This window comes from Tyto alba, unplaced genomic scaffold (genome assembly GCF_018691265.1).
Source record: "Tyto alba isolate M040663 unplaced genomic scaffold, T.alba_DEE_v4.0 Super-Scaffold_40, whole genome shotgun sequence".
NCBI lineage: Eukaryota > Metazoa > Chordata > Aves > Strigiformes > Tytonidae > Tyto > Tyto alba.
In genome coordinates, this window is record NW_024881316.1 from 13,142,815 (window position 1) to 13,162,891 (window position 20,077).

General features: G+C 38.4%; 1 protein-coding gene across 7 annotated transcripts in view; it reads left to right on the top strand.

Moving 5' to 3' along the window:
• The window catches only part of UBE3D (ubiquitin protein ligase E3D), an 88,886-nt gene that overhangs the window by 26,691 nt on the left and 42,118 nt on the right, over positions 1 to 20,077 (top strand). For 5 of the 7 annotated variants that reach the window (XM_042803656.1, XM_042803659.1, XM_042803655.1 and 2 more), the window contains one exon: positions 2,225 to 2,394. In XM_042803656.1, coding sequence (XP_042659590.1) covers positions 2,225 to 2,394 — 170 coding nt within the window. Of the gene's footprint in view, positions 1 to 2,224; positions 2,395 to 3,887; positions 6,187 to 20,077 lie in introns of those variants that run through there. The other 2 variants (XR_006166532.1, XM_042803658.1) reach the window with 2 other exon arrangements.

Here is a 20,077-nt window from a genome sequence, read left to right on the forward strand (position 1 = left end):
CAGCTTTTCTCCTAAGAACATCTTTGAAGCCTATTGACAAGGTGATTTAAAATAACAAGCACTTTCTTCTGATGCTGTCATTTCAGAAAAGGTCATCAATCTTCACTATGAATGAATTCTAAAGTTTATATATTTATCTTTATGTAAAGGTTCTTTTCTTACTGGAGTTAATATGAGAAGAATTGGGTCATGCATGCTCTGCTGTATGAAGTGGTAGGGAGGAAGAGAAGATAGTACATTGTGAGTAACATAGTTGAAAGCACAGACCAAAACTGGAAACTGTTAGCCAGAAATAATGTGTATAAACTGCTTTGAGTCAACACACCGAGTCTTGGTGAGTGTTCATTCAGACCAAAAGCAACATCAACAAATAATTCATCCATGAGGAAAAGAAGGAAATTATTATCTGAAGAAGCAAATGTAGTTCAGAAATTGATTTTCTCATGGCCAAGTGTCCTTCTACCCATAAAGATTAATTTGCTTTCTCTATATTGTGTGCTAAATTATTAATACAGATCTGTTGCATTGCTGTTGAGACAAAGTCATACTCTGAACAAGTGGTAAAACATTATTGTCAGACGCCATGTATCAATACTTGTGATAGAAGGAAGTACTTTTCAGATGGACTGTATTGCAAATGAAATGATTTGATTGCTTTCTCTAAAGCAGTTACAGAAGGATTCTGAAAGAAGCAGACAACTATTGCTGCATTGTTCCCTAGACTAGTTTTGAAAGATATTCCTTCTGAAAAGCATCCCAGGAGGCTCCTTCATAGGGAAATGTTAATAAAAGGAAGGAACTCTGTTTAGTTAAAGCTAAGCTGACAGTGGCCTGTTTGTATAGGACACTTCTCTTCCCCCCCCACTTCCTTTTCTCTATACCTCTTCAACACTTGACTTAAAGCACCGTGTGTAATGGTCCTAGCTAATGAGGTATATTTTGCAGTTTAGGCTATGAATGTGTACAGTGAGTTACCAGAGCAAAACTGATGAACAGACACTTGCTAGGCCAAGTGCAATTGCTTCTCATTATTTATGTGCATATGCTAAAGTGATTCTCCTCCTCCCATCCCTTCCCAAGACATCTTTATCAATATATCTCCTTCCTCCTTTATGAAGCTTCCACTGTAATGTTCTGAGCCTTGGGCTCTATTAAATTGTGACTGTCACATTCAATTACTACATATACTATGTGTCCTGTTAATAGTGGTTTTCTCTCTCCACAGGGGATATTATATGTCTGTTACCTAACATCATGTAACTTGTTTTACCTGAAGCTGATTAGGTCATGAGAAGCAGAAGATTACTCTCTAGTGAGCAGCAGTGTATATATCCTGTTTTCTAGGATAAATATTTCCTATATAAACATTTCATACAGGCTTAGGACTTGTAAAAATTCTTTTCCATTGGTAACTTGGATCACTTCACTACTGCAGGCTCTGAATAAAAGAAGAGCCTTTTTTGTACAGTGCTTAACATGAAATCCCTGGATCCCTGATACACGATCACACAAAGATTAAATAAGATCCATAATGTGATGCAAAATGTTTGGGTTTCTCAAAACTTTCCTTGGTAGATATTCCATGAATTGCTGTGAGCAAGTAGTGCTGAAGAATGCCAACCTCATTATCAAATCTGATAAAGATTTATTTTCCAAGTAAGGGTCTGTTACAGCCGTTTGAAAATCCCAGCCTTCCTTTTAGACCACATTAATTGTTGTCTTTTTCCTTGCATGTCTTAGCTCTATCCAGTCATAACTGTCATGCTTTTTCTAAAAATCCTTAAGTTTTGGCAATTGCAGTGGACAGTCTTTCAGTTCTCTGTCTTTAGCCCTCAGTTGTTCAATACCATATGCTCAACTATTTGCTGAAAAACTACAAAAATAGAGAAACAATCCACTTGATACTTAAACAGATGACTTGGGACTGTTTCTTTTGTTACTATCAAAGCGAATGTGCTGCAGCCACAAAAAGAGGCAGCTTTGAAGAAATAATGATCTTAAGGATGACTGATAAATCAGGCATCAGTTTATTGTATTAACTCATTTTTCTCTGCTAGAGACTGTGCAGACTGTGCCGAATAACAAAATGTCAATTTATGTCTGTTAACACTTTGTTAGAAACTTTGTGAGAATGTGGCTTTAATAGCAGATGGTTTAGGATCAGAGACAAGACATTGAAATTGATGTAATCTACAGTAAAATAAATTATTTCTTTGTTTTATAGATATGGCTTCTAAATTCTGACACATTGCTGGTGGAGTCTTCAGGAAGTTCCTCCTCCCGTAGTGTTTTTACTCAGTTTGGAGATATTTTCATGCCTACCTCTGGACCTGTGGGGACCTGGAATGCTCTGAAAGTCCTTTACCAGCCATGCATTAAAAGCAGGAATAAGGAGTAAGTACAGTCTTTTCTGAACTCAGGATCTGATCTTTGATTTGTTTTGCATTTCAGGGCAGCAATATTTCTTTGAGGTTCTTTGGACAGACTATTAATCTCAGAGGTGTACCTCTTTGAAATTACATACAACTTTTTAAATTTTTTTTTGTTTTGTTTTTTGTTTTTTTTTTTTTTTTTAAGCAGAATGCCAGAAGAATAGTATTTGGTTTCTGTTACATCCAGAGAGAAACTGGTGGTTCAGTTTTTGCACCATAATACTAAAATATAGACCAAAAAGTTATGTTGTTTCTAGGGGCACATGTAGATCATTTAGGTATATGATTCAAATAGAAGTTGTCTCTGTTACAAAGGAGAGTAATGTGCTTTTTTATTTATGCATTTTTTCCCCGTGTTAACTCACTGCACTTCTAGGGCTTGGTCATTTTTCTGGCTCTGTTGGCAGAAGCTGGAAAGATGCTTGTGCCGTGAATCCCATGGAGCATCAGTGAGTTCTGTCTGTATGGTCTCAGAACATGCTGCTCTGCAGCTCTAGCTCCAGGTGATGTAGTTCAGGGAGGAGCTAAAATTGAGGGGAGATAAGGAGCATGGGCTGACTCCTGAATGATGTGTCAATTTAACCAGATTGCCCTCTTTGCCTTCAATTTCTGTTGGTTTTTTTTTTTTTTTGTGTGTGTGAAAAACTTATCTCTTCTGTCAAGTTACTTGTGGGAGTGACCCTCTCTGCATTCCTACAGTAAAGAATTTGTACCTCTTTGGTACAGCTGAAACCAAGAGGGTAGAGGTGGGTAGTTACTAGTTTAGCAAATGATACCTGCCTGTTCCAGTTTCAGTCTTGACCTGGTTTTGCCTTAAATCATACTTTGTTTTGCAAGAGCTATTCACAGGACTAGAGTTTGTTTAAGCCAAGTTACCTTTAGTACTCCAGGTGTTTTCTGGTGGGTTGCAATAAATTAGGGTAATGATCATCTCTCTGTACACAGACAGTGCATCTAACAGTGTCCCTGTTAAAAGATACTTATGCATGTAGACTAGAGTAGTATGAATAGTGCTGTATCAGTATAGTGTACTCCCAGCATATAACATATCCTCAAAAAGAAAGTCATGTCTAGGTTCAGTTCAGAAGTTCATTATCTAATTAGCCTCTCTGTGTTTAACTTTAACTTGCTTTCAGCCTAGTGGTGGCATTATTTCAAAAAGAAATGGGGCCCTGAAAGAAGGGGAAAGAGAAGAGGCGAGGAAGGTGGTTGAGTACAGTGCCATATAAATGTTTTTCTTGGATGTGTCCAAGTCTACTGGGGCCCTCCTAAAGGAAACATTTGATTTTAGCAAGTTTTGAAGTCTACATTATGAAAACCGTACACTGCCTAACGTGTTAAAGCCTTTATCTGTTGGAGAGTAATATATAAGAGAATATTGATTAAGCAGTGGCTCAGGTGTTTGCAGGTGATGGAGTATGATTTTAGCATAATTTTCTGCTTTTGTTTCTGCAGTGATGGAACCACTTAAATAGTGGTTTGGTTTTGTTGTTTTTCCTTTAAACTCTGGGAAACTAGATGAAAGATTTAAAGAAGTATGGATGTATTTAAAATTTAGAAGATGTTCCCTCCAGGCTCGGTCAGTACACAGCTAATTTATAGCCCAAGACCTCATAAAAGTACTACAAAAATGTTATCTCACACAAACATGTGCATATGGATTTAAGTATTTTCACAGGAGAATTATACACCTTACAAGGATGTGTGATTTGTCATAGTGTTTATCCTAAAGTTGCCAAGCATATCCTTTTAATTTTTCAAACAGATGCAGTATTGAATAGGTGAAATAAACGCCAACGTAGGGAAAGAATGCAATATTCTAATATTTAGAGAAAACGTCATACTACATTATTAATGTTATTCATGTAAGAGAAAAAATTACCTTTATTAATGTAGTAGTTTCAGAAGTTGCCATTGGAAAACCTCTGTGATCTAAATGTTATTTATTGATCCAAAGTACAACTTAAAGTATTATCATTTAAACTGTTTATTCTTAGAATGGGAAACACTGCAAGAACCACTACCTGCTCTAAAATGAAAGGTATTTCACTTACCATTCTTGTCTTACAGAAGTGTAACTTACAGTTTTGCTTTTCAAGTTTCAGTTCTTTATCACTGAGAAGATTTAATTACCTTAACACACATTCAGTTACTTTGACAAGTTATTGAGATAAAAGTCATATCTACTTAGTCACTTACCTAGCATTCATAAATGCTTTTCTTGAATGGAGTTCTCAGCAGCAGAATTTTACTGTGAGATTGTATTCAGTTCTTTCCATTTTACCAGACAAACATTACAAAACACTTGTTTCTGAAGATTACTTTGTATTTATCTTTGGGATTTTGCAGTAAGCAGAAGGCATAGCTGAGGTTTTAATTCTCCTCTGACAGTAATTGCCATCTTCCCTGTCCGGTCCTGGACAAATGCGAAAACAGAAGAGAAAAACCAGAGGGTTCTTTTTAAGGTTAAGAAACCAAAGTAACTATTGGGTTAGTGTTGTTTTCTCATTTTTATATTTCTAGTAAAGAACAGTAAAAAGGACATTAGCATTTTAGTCTGTTTTCACTAACTCATTTATCAGTTGGCTTGAAGTACTGCCTGGATCTGTGCAATAAGACTGAAGTCTTTCTGTATTGAACAGGAATGTAAACACAGCAGAAGCAAAAATATCAAAACCAGTACAGCTTACTTAATGCAGTGTGTTTGCATTTAAATCTCAAGTATGATTTCAAGAATTCTGAACAAAGTGTTTTGATTCCTTCAATAGTGCAAGTTCCATGTGTTTTAGATGCCTACATTCTGATAATAATTAGAATACTTACCTTGCTTGTTTCTGCACACACATCTGCCTTTGAAATAATGCAAAGGTTTCAGAGCCCATGGTCCACTTCCCATGAGTGAGTAGTAAGTAAGGATAACTCCTATGTGGGAAGCAGTCAGCAGGTCTGCTTGTGAGCTAGACCCCAACAGTTGCAAGGGATAAGCGTGCATCCTAATATCCTGTTGCGTGTCAGAGAGCCTCTTCAGCTGTTGTGAGTCACTGGTACATTTGGGTCCTGTCTGATTCCTGCAGTGCCAGAATGCAATCTGTGCAATGGGATGGGAAGCACCTTTCTTACCTGTGGACACCAGAATCTGTGCTGGTTAGGTGGGCCTTAGGTTAAGACAGGTTAAGGTAAACTAGAAATAAAAGCGTTTATTTGTCATATCTAAATATAATAGCATAACCACACATTGTAAAACATGGCTGAAGAAACGAAGGAAAAACTGTACTTGGTCTACCTCCACAAGCTTAAATTTACTTTGAGATAAATACATGGGTTCATGGTAGCAGTCAAGGTCTCGGGCTTTGTGAAATTCTCCCCTGGCAAGCTGCCTCTGCTTAGAGGGATCCTAACTGGGATTGCGTAATAATTCACATTGCATTTTTGAAGTAGCCTTTAGGTTCAGATTCCTTTGGAATGCACTTGAATATGTCTCTTGTGTGGAGCATAGTAGCTTTCATGAGTGATCTTGCTTTTCAAGACCTCTAGGATGTCAGCAGAAATGTACAGTCTCACTCCAAGACTTATTTTATATTCCTTCTTTATTCAGAGCACAGTTTTACAATTCTTCATAATTAATATAATGCTTATTTCTCTTCCTTCCTCAGATATGGAAGTATTTTTTCCCCTTAAAGTAGGAATTATGTCCTGTGAACACCATGCTTCAGTGAGCAACAGAACTCTCTTTCTTTTTCTCCAGTAAATCACTGGCATATCTATCATTGTACCTTACATTCAGTATTACTCTAGATGTTAACAGTGCAAAGGAAACAAACATTCGAGTAGGATAGATATTCATGGATCATTATTGTCTGCTGACTAATACCAGCCACGATGATAATTAATCCATTTGGAGTGATAGCTGTTTGGGGGAGGCTGATTCCCAAACCTGCTTTAATAAAGCTGTGTTCTAAGTTAGGCTGAGTGTTGCTGAGAAGGTGATTACCCCTTGTGTGGCATCTACCTTATGCTGATTCATGTTGAGTTTGTTGATCTGTGTTGACCATCAGATCCTTTCCAGTAGATTGCAGTCTAATAAGCAGCCTTCCTCTCTGTTTTTGTGCAGTTGTCCTTTGTCAAATTACATCATAATTTTGTTCAGAAACTTTTTCCCTGTTGGGGGAAAATAGCCATTGTCATGGCCATCTTGATTTCCAGCATGTGGTGTACTGATGGCTGGTCCCAGCTTCGTGTTGTCTGGGAATGGAAGAAGCAACTCTTTTGTTCCAGGCTCTGGGAGAGGGACTGAGCTATGGAATGGGACCAAACTAAGAACACGTCGTGTGGAGCCTCTCTCCATCTACCGTTGTTTTGACGATGAATTATTAACAGTTGCGTTCTGGGTACTCTCTGTATGTTAGGCTGCATTGCTTGAGAACATTCAGTAGCTTTTAAGGCATTTTGAAGTTAAGTCATGGTTAGGTATATACAGCCATGCTATTTACAGTGTAGCTCTTGGCATTTCTCCTTGCAGAGCCCTATTCCTCTAATCTTCCTGAGGGTAGCTGTTAAGTGTTGCATTGATTTGTATCTTACTCGTTTGGCTAGAAACACTTAGGCGTGTCTTATGTGTGATAACATGAGTTCTGTGTAGGTCTGCCTACTGTTAGGCTTCCAGCCCTTGCAGGAGCTTTATGAGCAATCTTTCCACAACAAATCAGTTGAAATTACATGCTGTTATTTCTTCTTGTCACTTATGAAAAAAGTATGTTACGCGTGTAGTTGAGTCCCATAGAGAAGGATGCCTCATGCATTTTCTGCTCCATTCTTGCTCAGATACTTATGGATGATGTGTATGTGATTATGTTGGTTCCCTCCGCTTTTCTCTCAGCAAGGCTCCTTTTCTCCACCTACAAATCTACTGTGCAAACAGAAGAGGTCTTCCTTTCAAGTAACAGGTTCTTGGCAAATAACACCTTATGCAAACAACCTTGACTGCTGGGAGTGATAATGGTAAATACTGCTGAAGTGAGAGTGTTGTAAAAATGTATGAAGAAAATTGAAAATACAGTTATATGGCAATTTGACCATAACTTGATCTCAGAAAACATATATGAAGGCACAGTTAGAGGAAAATTACACTGTTTGCTTTATAGTAATGTGCTAGGCAAAGCTTTGTCAAAAAGTCATTGATAGCTTTTTATTTCTTATATGTATCTAGAGTTTCTCTGAATAGGTTACAGCTTTTGCAGAAGCCTTCTCCTATGTAAGAATTTGCTGCTTATAATTTGAGAGTTGAAAAATTACTTCCAGAAACTGTTCATTTTATTAGCTTTAGAGGGACCGAATAAGCTCGAAAATTGAGTTTGTGGCTGAAAACCTGGACTTATTGAGTCCCAATGCTTTTATTACAGTCCATGTATAGTGAGCTGTTTATGAAGCTGTTACTTATGTATTCCACAATGTTGTTTATTTGTCCCGAGAATGGCTTTCATTCTGTATGTGACTCTAGAGTAATTCACCTCTCGTAAAAGCGCCAAACTGTGTCCTATTTCACTGATTTTTGTATGTCTGTAATAGAATGCCATTTCCTCGTGTTTCAGTAGCTCCTGCCTGTAGAAAACACATGGGAGCACACAGACGGAGAGTTGACTGACTGAGGAGTAACCAGTGTTTCACTGATCTGTGCTCTCTTTAAGGTGATTTCTGTAGTATAATAAACTTCCTGTGCTACATATGAAATGATTAAATAAGTGGGTGTGATTGTAAATGGAGTGTGAAGGATCTGTTTTGTTTCAGATAAGTGTTTTTTTTTTTTTTTTGTTCCCTTCATGAATTCTTTCCTGGTATGAAGTTAAGACAGCTGACACCACAGGTGGGGTGGGTTGCCTTAAAAGAGCTGACTGAGCAGCCAGGCAAAGATTTTTTTGAAAGATGCAGTCTGATGCCAGTCAGGGTTTTGGGACAGGAGGGAAAAAATAGTTTTCAGAGTTTGATAGACACATGGAAACTATAAGCTTCCTGAACTTTGAATGCATGGGCTGAAGCTTGGAGGAAGATATGAAAGCTCCATCTAAGAACTATTGTTTTTAGCTGGAGATCATTCTCCAGAAGAAAGAACTGTTTTTCAGTACTGATAACATCCTTTCCAACCTCTAGGGAAAGGTCTATGCAACTTTTAAGTCTAACTTGCAGGAGAAATATCCTGACTTTATTGAAACTAGACCTGCTATGTTAAGAACTTCATTCTTTTTCCTAAACACAGATCTGATATACCTTTCCAACTCTTCGGAGCTGTCATATTTTTGGTATCTAATCTTTCCAGTTTTAAATAATATTGGAAATATGAAATGTAGTAAATGTTGGAATAAACCCTTTGTCTACCAAATAACATCTCTTGTATTTTTACTCAAAAATTTTGTGATTCTGTAATATAGTAGAACAAAAAATATAATTCAAGCTTGTATATTTTTTCCATATTATTATTATTCATATTTATTTGTGAAACAATTAAATTCAGGTAAGCACAATTTTGGTAGTTCTCATGTCTCTCTGGTTCATATTGCTGTAGATCAGCTCTTTTGAGAATCTCAGGATTGGCAATGAGAGAAACGTCAAGTTCAATGGGAAAAAATTGCAAATTAAAAGCAGGACTATCTGAAACTAATTTAAAATGTGGAGTCTGAAACAACTGCATTGCCAGATAGTTAATTTCACTTTTACAGGATAAGAATGTAAGAAATGCAGTGCTGGGCCAGAGCAGTGTGCCATCGAGCCCAGTATCCTGCCTTAGACATCCAGAGTTGTTCTTTAGAGCAGCATGTGAGCCTCAGCACTTCCTTGTCCTGCTTAGCTCTGTAGTTGTTCTATTAAGGATGTTAAAGGCTACAGCCCTGCCTATTTCCTTTACTATCTGTTCATACATCTTTTGACAACCTATTTGAATAAACACCTTTTGACCTTCCTGGTGCTGTCTGCCTTCACAGTCTCTTGTAACAGCAGGTTCCAGAAGTTCATTACTGCAGTGTAGTACTCTCTCAACCTCTTTTAAACTGTTCTGCTAGTTTCAGTGAGTTGCCTCTAGATCTAGGATTGGGGATTTAGCAAACAATTCCGTAATCATACTGGCAAAATGGACATGGGGACCCTAAACTTCACACTGGGATTACAACATGCAGTGTTCCTGCTGATTACATTAGGAGTCAGATTTACTGGCCAGTTTGGTGGAGGGACAGCAGTGTCACATCTATTCAAGTCTTACTATAAGACATGTATATATCTTTATTGTAGTCATTTTGTTTTCCTTGTAACACTGCTTTTTTTTTGAAAGCCACATTGCCTAAATGCAATAGTGATGATCCATTGAGGATAATTTTCTAATTGTATGTTGAACTATAGCAGCTTTCCACTTAAAGGCTTACAGTTTATTTCTCATAGACTTATAAAGACTGTTGTGTTCACTTGGGAATTGTAAGTACTCGACTCCTATAATGACTTTTAAATGACAGGATCCATTTGAGCGGGCAGAAATCCTATAACGAGCCAAGAGTGAAAAAATAAAAAATTCTGTTGGACAGATTGCTGACAAAAACTGCTTAAACTCAAAACTTGATTTACTGAATTCTGGGATCTTGGGCTGATTTAAATCAATTAGCATTTGTTGTTTGTATTGTATTTGTCCATGATAAGCTGTGTAAACTAACAATACTTAGATTAACAAAATTATTTTAAGCTGCTGATTTTACTTGCAATACTTTGTAAACCAGTAAGGCTAAAGCAAATTGGGAGTGTATGACTTGAGACCAAGGAAGGCTCATTTGTGAAGTTGTTCAGGATATTTCCATTTGTATGTGGCAATAATAGGATATTGCTGCTGTTTGCTTATTTTGAATGCTGTAGCATCAAAACAGAACAAGCATACTGGCTCCTCTGAATACTTGCCTTAAGCTATAAATGAAATGATCTGTATAACTAATAGGCATACTAAGTGATACCTATGTGGATATGAATGTTTGAGGAAGAAGAGGAGGAGATCTGACTGGAAAGGTGGAAGATGTTGTCCTGGGGAATAAAATCGCTGCAGAATTTTAGAATTTCAGTCAAATAATTGCTGAAGGCAGGACTACTAGATCTACTGAGAAGTGAGCTGTTGGACTGACCATGCCCATTTTCCCTCTGTGTATGGTTAAAAGAGTATTAAATCTCGTTTATGTTCTTCCCAGAGTGTACACATTACCATAATACCTGCTAAGCCTTCAAATTTTTCCTTACTTCATGGTGATACTGACTGGATTCTGATGTTATAGAGTTCTCCATAGTCCCAGAGGCAGTAATACAAAAAGCAATCAAGTGCTTCTGTGGGCCCTAATTTTGCTGGCTTTCCTGGATAAACCAAAATTGCGCAGTGTCTCACTGAAGATGGTTTTTCAGGGAAATGACTGCAGGCAAGTGTGTCAACTGGATGCCCATGTCTCCAGTGCTGCAGCTGGGGCTTTTCAGCTGGTACTGATGGGCAGCTGCATTCTATCAGTAGCAGAACAGGTTAGAAGTTGGGTTTTAAACAAAGCACAATTTTCCTTTCCCCTGTTGGCATTTATGTTTATGAACTGTCCAAAACTGTTTTATTTTGGTATGAAAATGTTGTTGAGGTAGTTGCATTTTTGTATGTATTTCTTTTTCCTTATTGACTGGCTTCCCAAGCGTCCTGTGTATTTCACAAAGAAGTATGGTTGAACAATGTAATGTGTTTCCTCATTCTTGTCCAAAGTTGGTATCTTGTGGTAGAAATGATTGTATGGTCTACAGAGAACACTGCTGAAGCATTTCTAAGTATTTTTTACACTAAATGTTTTCCCAGGTTTTAAACTTCCTCCAGAAGTTGGGGAATGTTTTTTAACTGGAAGAAAAAATCCAGCAGAGTTTTGACCAGCTAGAATTAATGCTGGTAATGCAAAGAATCATATTCTGAAAAAGGGACTTCAAGGGGCTTTAAGAAGAGACATCAGATATTTAATGATTTAGTGCATTTTGAATCTAATATCATTACCAAATGGGAGCTTTACTGGTTGTAGTCATACCTAAAAAATTGTCCGTCAATATTCTCTACTTCCTGTTTTCAGTTGTTTGCATATTATTGCTGTAAACTGCTGCTCAGCTATTGTATTTCAAACAGAAGTGACTGCATGTCATTAATATTATGGCCTCTAATTTTTCAAGAACATCATGATGATTAAGAAATACAAATTCCTATCTGAGTTAAGAGATTTTATTGAAAACTATATTTTGTTTTTCTGAAACTGATGAAATTCTCACTGGCTACTGCAAGAAGAAATTGGTTACTGGGAAGCTGATTTTTGCCCCCCAACATAGCAATTCTGCAGACACTTTGAGCACCTCTGCAGCTTTCCTTTACACATAGCACCATTGAACTTAACACAGTTATCCAGGTGAGTTTCTTGTATCACCAATTATGTCTTGATGCAAGCCTAACTTGGCAAATTGCTTCGAGAACATAATGTAGTAGTGGGTACCAGATACCTGGACTGTTCACTGATTGCCTTCAGTAGAAAGTGGAGACAACATACAGATATAGTTGATTATGAAAAAGTTTAGACTGGACATTGGAAGTTCTCTGATATCAGAGCAGTGAGGTTCCTGCAGAACCTTCTAGTAGGAATAATATTGTCAAGAAACAGAATTGATTTTAAGATGAAGCATGATAAAATTGCAAAAAGGAATGCTTCAACACAGTGCCTGTTCTTGCAGGGAGATGAGCTTTTTTGACTAGGAGATGGCTTCTAGTTCAGTTTTCCAAATCTGTCACTGACCTGCCAGGAGACTTTCAGCCTCATCTTCACCAGACCTCTTTTGCTTTCTGGAAGCTCTTCAGAGTGACGAGTTTGCATGTGAGTGTCGAGCCACACTGCTACCATGGTCTTGATTGGGCTGCTATTCAACAATTTAGTAATTATCAAGTGTGGCATTATTTCTTTACCTATGGTGTGTTCTCCTACATCTGAAGTCCATTCTAATTAACTTTATTTGCAAAGGATTTGTAGTAATTTACCTGCAGCTGTCTTACTTTCAGCTGTTGCTTCTCCTCTTTGAATGAGGTCATCTACTCAAAGGCTTCTGTCCTCACAGAGTTGGTGTCTGACTCAGTCTTTCCATTCCTACTTCACTTTCTTTTTTCAAAGCTGTGCTTCAGTCTATAGCATCAACTCCTGCATCATCATTGATTTAACTTGGCTAAACCTAGATTTAATCTTCTACCCAAATCCCTTCTCCGATCCTTTCTTCTTCTGCTCTTGCTCATGTACAGAACTCAGCTGCCAGGCGGTTTGTCTCCCCTTCCTGTTCTTCACGCTTCTAAACTGAGACTAGGTTTCCCAGTTTCACGATCCACAAAATGTTAAGAAAGCTTATAAAATGAAATTAAAGAGCCAAAATAATTCACTGATCTGACTGTATGTGTGGGTGCAATGCAGCCCCCCCAATGCTATCTCAGAAGGGTGGGTGATGTCTTGTGTGATTCCTCCAGCTCTGCTTCGTGTCTGCAGCAGGACAGCTGGACTCTGGGCAGCTGCGTAAGTGCTGTGGAGGGCTCCATCAGTGCAAGCATGGATTATAGACACTCTGAAATCTCTGCCATAATGGAAGGGGAAGGCTTCAGAATAATTGAAAGAGCAACCTCAGGAATTAGCTTTGAGGAGGTTTTAAAACTAAGGACAGTTTTGTGAAGGGTGGAGGGGTTATTTATGGAAGAGTATTTCCATGCGCAGAGGAAACCTGACAGACGTGTGAGGACACATATTGGCTGAGAACAGGGAAAGGGAGCTAGTGGAAAATTGATCTTTCCAGACTGGCAATTAATGTGTGAGTTTTCAAAGCGGACTGTGGGATGTAGTAAAATCAGGTAGTTTGGGCATATGTGACCTGTGTCAAAAATGTTGCTATGTGGGTTTATGTTTTTAAATTAAGGTTGTTTTTAGGAAAGGAAGCTATGTTCTTGACTGCTGGATCTATTTATTTATTTATTTTGGATTTAATCACTTGTTAAATTTGACTTGTAGACACACCTGATATTTTAATATCAGTGTTGTGTCATACCTTCGCATCTGTACAAATTTTGCCACAATTGTATCAGTGGAGAGGGAAAATGATTACAAAAATAAACTGTTCCAGGAAAATTACGGTTTCAGTGGGAAAGGGAAAATATGGCATATGTGACGTTCTAATTTTAGTAATTCTTTTGTTTGGCAACGGTTTGGATTGAGTGAGTGGAAATAATACATTTTGCTGTCAACAAATTCTCAGGATCAGCCAGTTCTGTGACTTGTAGTGTTCCTTACTTTGCTGCAGGTTCATGTAATTACATCTTGAAATACGGAATTTCCTTCTCTTCTGAAGTCAGTACCTCAGAAAAAAACCACCACACTTCAAAGCAGCAAGCTGAGAGCTTTCTGTGAACAGTGATTACAGCTTTTATTTGTACAGCAGGATAACTTCTCCCTTTGGATTCAGGCGTAATAATGTTCTGGAGTGCCTGGTATTTGTGAATACTTTCATATGGAATATCAACAGCACTGTGGAAGAGATTTAGTTTTACCCAAAGGTTTAAAAATCAGAGGCCAGAAAACATTTTCATCTTTATGTTGTTCTGAAAATCCATTTCAACTTCAGAAATGGCCTCCTGCTTGGTATAGTAGGTCTTAAAAAGGGAATTAAGGTTTATAGAGCATATGCAAATCTTCATGTGGCACAGCTGGTAGGAATAACCTGCATCAGAACATCCAGGGTAGTGCTTTATGATGTGGCAAGGGAACCCAGGGCTTTAGGTACAGGGCAAGATCAGTGCTGTGCCATCACTGATCATATAGACCATCACTTCATTCAACTTCAATTTCATTTGATCTTTATTTTAAAATAATCTGTCTTCACTGCTTGCCTGGTTATCTATGCTGAGGAAGTAAGTGTTACTATTTGTTGCTAGTCTAGGGTCCTGAACGCACAGCCATTTCAACACTGTCAGGACAGGGTATCAAAGGCACCATCCCTCTGGTACCAGGTGCTGGGGTTGAGGCTGCTGGTTGATCCCACAGCGGTGGTGAGGAGCAGTGGGATGTAGGCGGTCAGAGAGGCTTGGTTGGGGATATACTGGCATCTGACGCGAGGACAGTTCACATCATTTGCCTAGAAGTTTCAACAGGCAGCTCTGTCCTAAGAAGTGATAGATCAGCTGTGAGCAATGTGGTTATGGGCCATATCTTCTATATAGTGCCTAATACTGTGCTGCCTTGGTTTGTGGTTAGAGCCTTGACTGGGGACTGTGGTGTGACCACTAGTAGCAAGGCAGGGGGATACCATGTTGCTTACTGGGTTTACTGCCTGCCCAGGGGTCATAGCACCTCTCTGCTGCTCCCCCTGCACAGGCTGGATGAGGAACTTTGATTGTCTCGCTTAAGCCAATAATGCTTTTCAGTCACGGGCTTCGCTGAGGTTACTGTACCAACTGTTCACCCTGGTTTTGCAGCACAGACGTCTGAGCCACTTCACAGTCAAGTCTTCAACTGCTGCAGTTTAGAGCATATGGTTGAAGGTAAATTGTTGCCAATTTTGGATTGCTTAAAGACACTGCACCATGAACCATGGCAGTTTAGGAAATGAGTGATGAGCAGTTCAGATGTCCAGGCAGAGTCAACAGCTGGGACCAGTATCTTCATCAGCTATCTCATCCCTGCTCATCAGTCAGGTCACTGAGTACCTAAAACTGAGTGATGGGAACACCTCCCAGTGTGCTCACAGAGTACAGAACCAACAGGTCACAACAGCTTTACAGCATTTAAGCATTGGTTCTGCATGCCTTCTATTTTCAGCTGTAACTACTTTTTTTTTTTTTTAATTAATCATTATGTAATAAACCTATGCTGATTTATCATAATTGCATCTATAAATCCATTTCTAATGGCTAGACACATGAATTTCAACAGTCCCTTCCCTAAGGCCACATTAGTCAGCATGAGCTCAGACTGATATGTAGACAATTTATTTTTTTCCAAACTCATAAGGAAGTGTAAAAAATTTATGATGTTGCTTTAACAAGGCCCACTGGGATTTGAGATTATTTATCTCAGCCTTATTAAAGACAAAATCTTTCCTATGTTTAGCCATGCAGAGCAAAGCTGCTCTTCAGATGGTCCAGTGCACTTTAAAAATGAAGAGAATTTGATAAACATAGAACTGAAATCATAGAGAGAAGTATGAAGGATCTTTCCTCTATATCATTTTACCGCAAAGCCAAAGTTACTATTAACCACTAATAGAAAAATGGAGTGACAGCCTCTCTTCCTCTCTTGAATTTTAAAGCCATTTCAATACACTAGGAACCTGCAATGGAAAACTTTCATCATTGTTAGAAGGAAACTACTTACGACACTGAAGAAAAAAACAGAAGATGAAAAAGATCTGCCTCATTCCATAGCAGGAGGATTAGTTCTCCTGTATAATTAATCTGATTTCTTAACATTATTCTTCAGCACCCAGATCTCTGTTCTTTCTCTGTGAGGTAATTTTTATTCGTGTATACCTCTGTTGGGACCTCAGTTTAGCATCCCCTACTGCCTTCTCCTAGGAAGCTCTAGAAGGATAATTAAATGGAATATATTTAATGAGATACTTTAAGTTTTACTCCCTCTTGCTTTCTTTCAATAATGAGGAAAGTGTTTCTAAGGGCTTGGAGATGAAAAATCTGATGTAAAATTAGACCATTTAATTAAATTATAAAAATTGAACCTCATATTTTTAGGAAAAATATTTAGCAAGAAGCCACAGTGTGGTTGGTAGAAAGTTTTAAGTTAACACACTTTCAAAGCAACAGAGTTGCTTTAGACATTTTGACTCCCTTTGTAAATCTGAGCAATCTGTGTACCCAGAACCTGAAACAAGTCCTTTGTTTCTCTCAGGAAGTTAGCCATTCCTCCTTTCATGAGAGTGATACATTGATAAATACTTACACTATTTTATTTAGTCTTCCTTTGGGTAAATTTCTGCCATTTTCATTTTCAGTGTTTGCTGTTTTGATTTAAGCTTTGCTTGTGACTTCCATTTACCAAATCTGTAAGAGTTCTCCTCTGCCAGCATTTCAGAGTTAAGATGTGATTTCCATTCTGTAAATCATTCAGAGGCACAACTGAAGCATCAGACAAAATGATGTTGCGGTCTCATGAAACTGAGTTCACTGCTTCTGCAGGCACGTCCAGATTCTATTGTATAGGGTATTCTGTCCTCAGACCTAAATTCCCACACATCACAAGAAAAATCTGTAACACTGCATATTTACTGTAATGCCTTAAGGGTATAAGTTACTTTAGTAAAGGTGAATTTTATGTCGCCAGTGTCAGAAACCTTATTTGGAACTGTGATTGGGAAAATATACTTCCTCTTCTTTGCAAAGGTTCCCATTCATCAAGGCTTTCTGATAACTAGCTCTGAAAAGCTGTTCAGTGAGATTCCTCTGAAAGAATTTACGTTCACTGGCAGTCCATACAGGGCAGTCTGCAGGTAAGTGGGCTGCACAGTTCCAAAACAGCATTGAAGAAAAAACACAAGCCTGAATGTAGCTGTGGCTGGCATTACCATTTTTACAAGCAGTGACACTGAATATTGTATGAAAGGATGCAGACGTGTAGATGTTCTACATTATTGATTAAGCTACAGGTGCTGACCCTTAAGCAGCATTTGCATGTATTTTTACACTGTGTAGATACAACAGGAATATATAATCTCTCCCATGTTCCAGATAATTATTAAGTTTTGTTTCAATAAGTAATGGAAACATTGTCTTGGAACATCACTGTGTTCATCTTGCTTAATGTAGAATGATTTAATCTGGATACAGAAACCTGCTTTTCTGAATGCAGAATTGGTAAAATAATCTTTAAATCTGACAAAGCCCCAAACCATTATCTTTAATCTGTTGAATTGTGTTTTTCTTCTGCAGCATCTGTGAGATTTGAGATTTTGTCAATAATGCATATTGAAACTGGGCACACATGACACTGTTGCTGCTACTCTGTAGATACTTTAAAGAGATTTACCTATTTGGAAATCATCTGATAGTTGTTGTGGGCAAATGAACTGGGTATTTTTGGACTGACTTCAGTAATGTCTTAGTGAGCAGAGGAGGACTTCAAACAGATGAAACTAGAAAACAGGTCAATCACAGTTGAAATTAGGAGCTGAAATAAAATAGTTCTTGAACTTGCATTTGTGATGTTTAGAATTCTTATAAGAGGTCGAGAATGCTAAGTATAGTTGTCTTTAAATCTCGGACATTATATACTAGTTTCTTTTGAAATAGAGGTACCAATAAAATTCCTTGCTAAGGTGGTACAACTTGGTTCACTGCCCTTATTTTCATTATGAAAAGTTTCACTGCTCTTTGAAAGCTAACTTACCTTTACTGTCTCCAGCTTTAAACTTTTCTTATGCATCTGCTCTTTGAATACTTTGCTTATCTGAGAATTGATTGGGTGAACTGAAGTGAATTAAATGGCATTTCAAATGAGACAGGTCTTCTCTTTCTTAAGCATCTGACCCTCAACAAGTCCGGGCACTCTGCTCATGAGGTTTTTGGAACCTTTCATACAGAACTAGTTCAAAATTTTAACTTTTGTATTTAAGCTGCCTTGTCACTGTTTTGAATGATGGATTTGAGCTTTTTGATTGCCTCTTTGTCAACATTTCACATTTTACATGATGCAGAATTATTCTCACATACTGAACGTAGCATTTGTACATAGGGAAACTTTCTGTCGAGGTAGAGGGCCCTTGTATTGGTGATAGGATACTTGACAACATGTGTTCTGCAATATAATATTTTGTTTTGATGATTTTAAAATTAGGGTTTTATTTTCATGAAGAGTTTTAAAGGCACCTCAGGAGAGTAGTGCTATTGATAGTATTAGTGCTGTTGATAGTATCTGGGAGTTCAAAATTCAAGAAAAGCCAGTACTGATAAGTATGTCTTCCTCCTGAGTCTTCCTCCTGTATTTTGATGGGACTTTCCAACCTGCAGGAGGGAAAGGAGAGAGAAAAGTCTGTAAAATCATTCCGGTATGGCAGTTTGGTGGAAGTGCAGCCCAGGAGAGAGCAGAGGTATTTTGTGTTTTCTCTGGGGCTTCTGCCTAGTGTCATGATGCCTGGAGGGGCTGAGAGACAGCCTGTTGCCTCAGCCTCTGGGTGGGAAGATAGGCTGTGTACAGGAGATGCTGGGTAGTGTGCACACAAGTAGGAGGCCCCCCGCATTTACAGTGCATCACTAGAGGGTGAGGGTGAATGGAGGTAACCAGCAGAGATGTCCTTTGACAAGATTCTGTAAGTTCTTGAGGTTGGTTTATGGAAAAAAATACACTGAAGGAAACATGTTTTATTTCTCTGGGGAAATGAAGTGTATGAGACAGTACTTTCTGCGTGCCTTTCCAGTTAACCACACCCTCCTTCTCCTGCCCCTGATTTATTGTAAACACCTTGGACAATTCTGGATATAAACGATCTGAATTATACTTTTCCCACAATTTCTGTAAAACTGGTAGCTCTATAGAGAGCATCCTTCTTAATGTCCCTGATGAGAAAAAACTATAGGCTGGAAATAACAGTTTCCAGAAGAGTCTGTTGAGGAAGGCAGCCAGTCCACCAGACGTCCCTAGTCTCATGAGCAGGTGGAAATGCTTCCTTAAAATTACATTAATCTTTCAGCAGTGAGCTGTCTGGATTTGCTTTTCATTTACTGTAGAGTAGCTATGTTGATGTCAGCAGTTGCTGTGGAGGAGCTTTTACATAGTACTTTGTTTTTCCACAGCCCTAATGTGCACTTCTACCCTTCAGGAAATGAGAGTTATTAAAGGAGGCTTACTCACATTTGCCAGGCCAGTGGCCCTTATTTTTCTACATACCTGAAGTGTTGGAAGGTTAAAAGAAAAAAAAAAAAGTAACCTCAGAATTTGAGTACTTGGTTGATACGTGCTGGGAAGGGAGGCTTTTTAGGTCAATGGTGCTGCTGCTCACATTTGATATTCCCTGTAAGTAAGATGGCACTAGTCAGGCTTTTAGTGATAGGTCAATAGCATGCTGCTCGGTGTCCTCTCTATCCATCCCAAGCACAGTAGTCTACAGTTATTGCCATACATTAGGGAAATTATGAGCCATCTGTTCTAATTTAGAGTAAGACGTGTCCAGGAAGGAGTCAAGAGGTGCTAAAGGTGACGAAAAATATTCTAAGGAGCGTGCAAAGATATCCCTTCATTCTGAGCTCTAGGCATATCCAAGAAAACTGCGGTCTAGAGTCATAGGAGAACTGTTTCTAGTCGAGGTGGTGATGACCATCAGCAGTGCCATCCTCCACTGTGATGAATTATCAGCAGTGATCTGCCTACAGCAATCTGATCTTTATTGTTTTCAGAAAAATTATTTTAATTCTTTCCACCTGGGATGCAGTAAGACATTCAAAAACTGCAGCTTAAAGCCTTAACACCACCATTAAAGTGAAGAAGCACATTCTAAAGCATTGGCCATGCAGGTTTTAGGGGAGTAATTTTCTTTTCCTTTTAGTGGGACTACGTTGCTTTGCTGCTGAGAAGCCTGCAATTACGTTGTACTTTGGA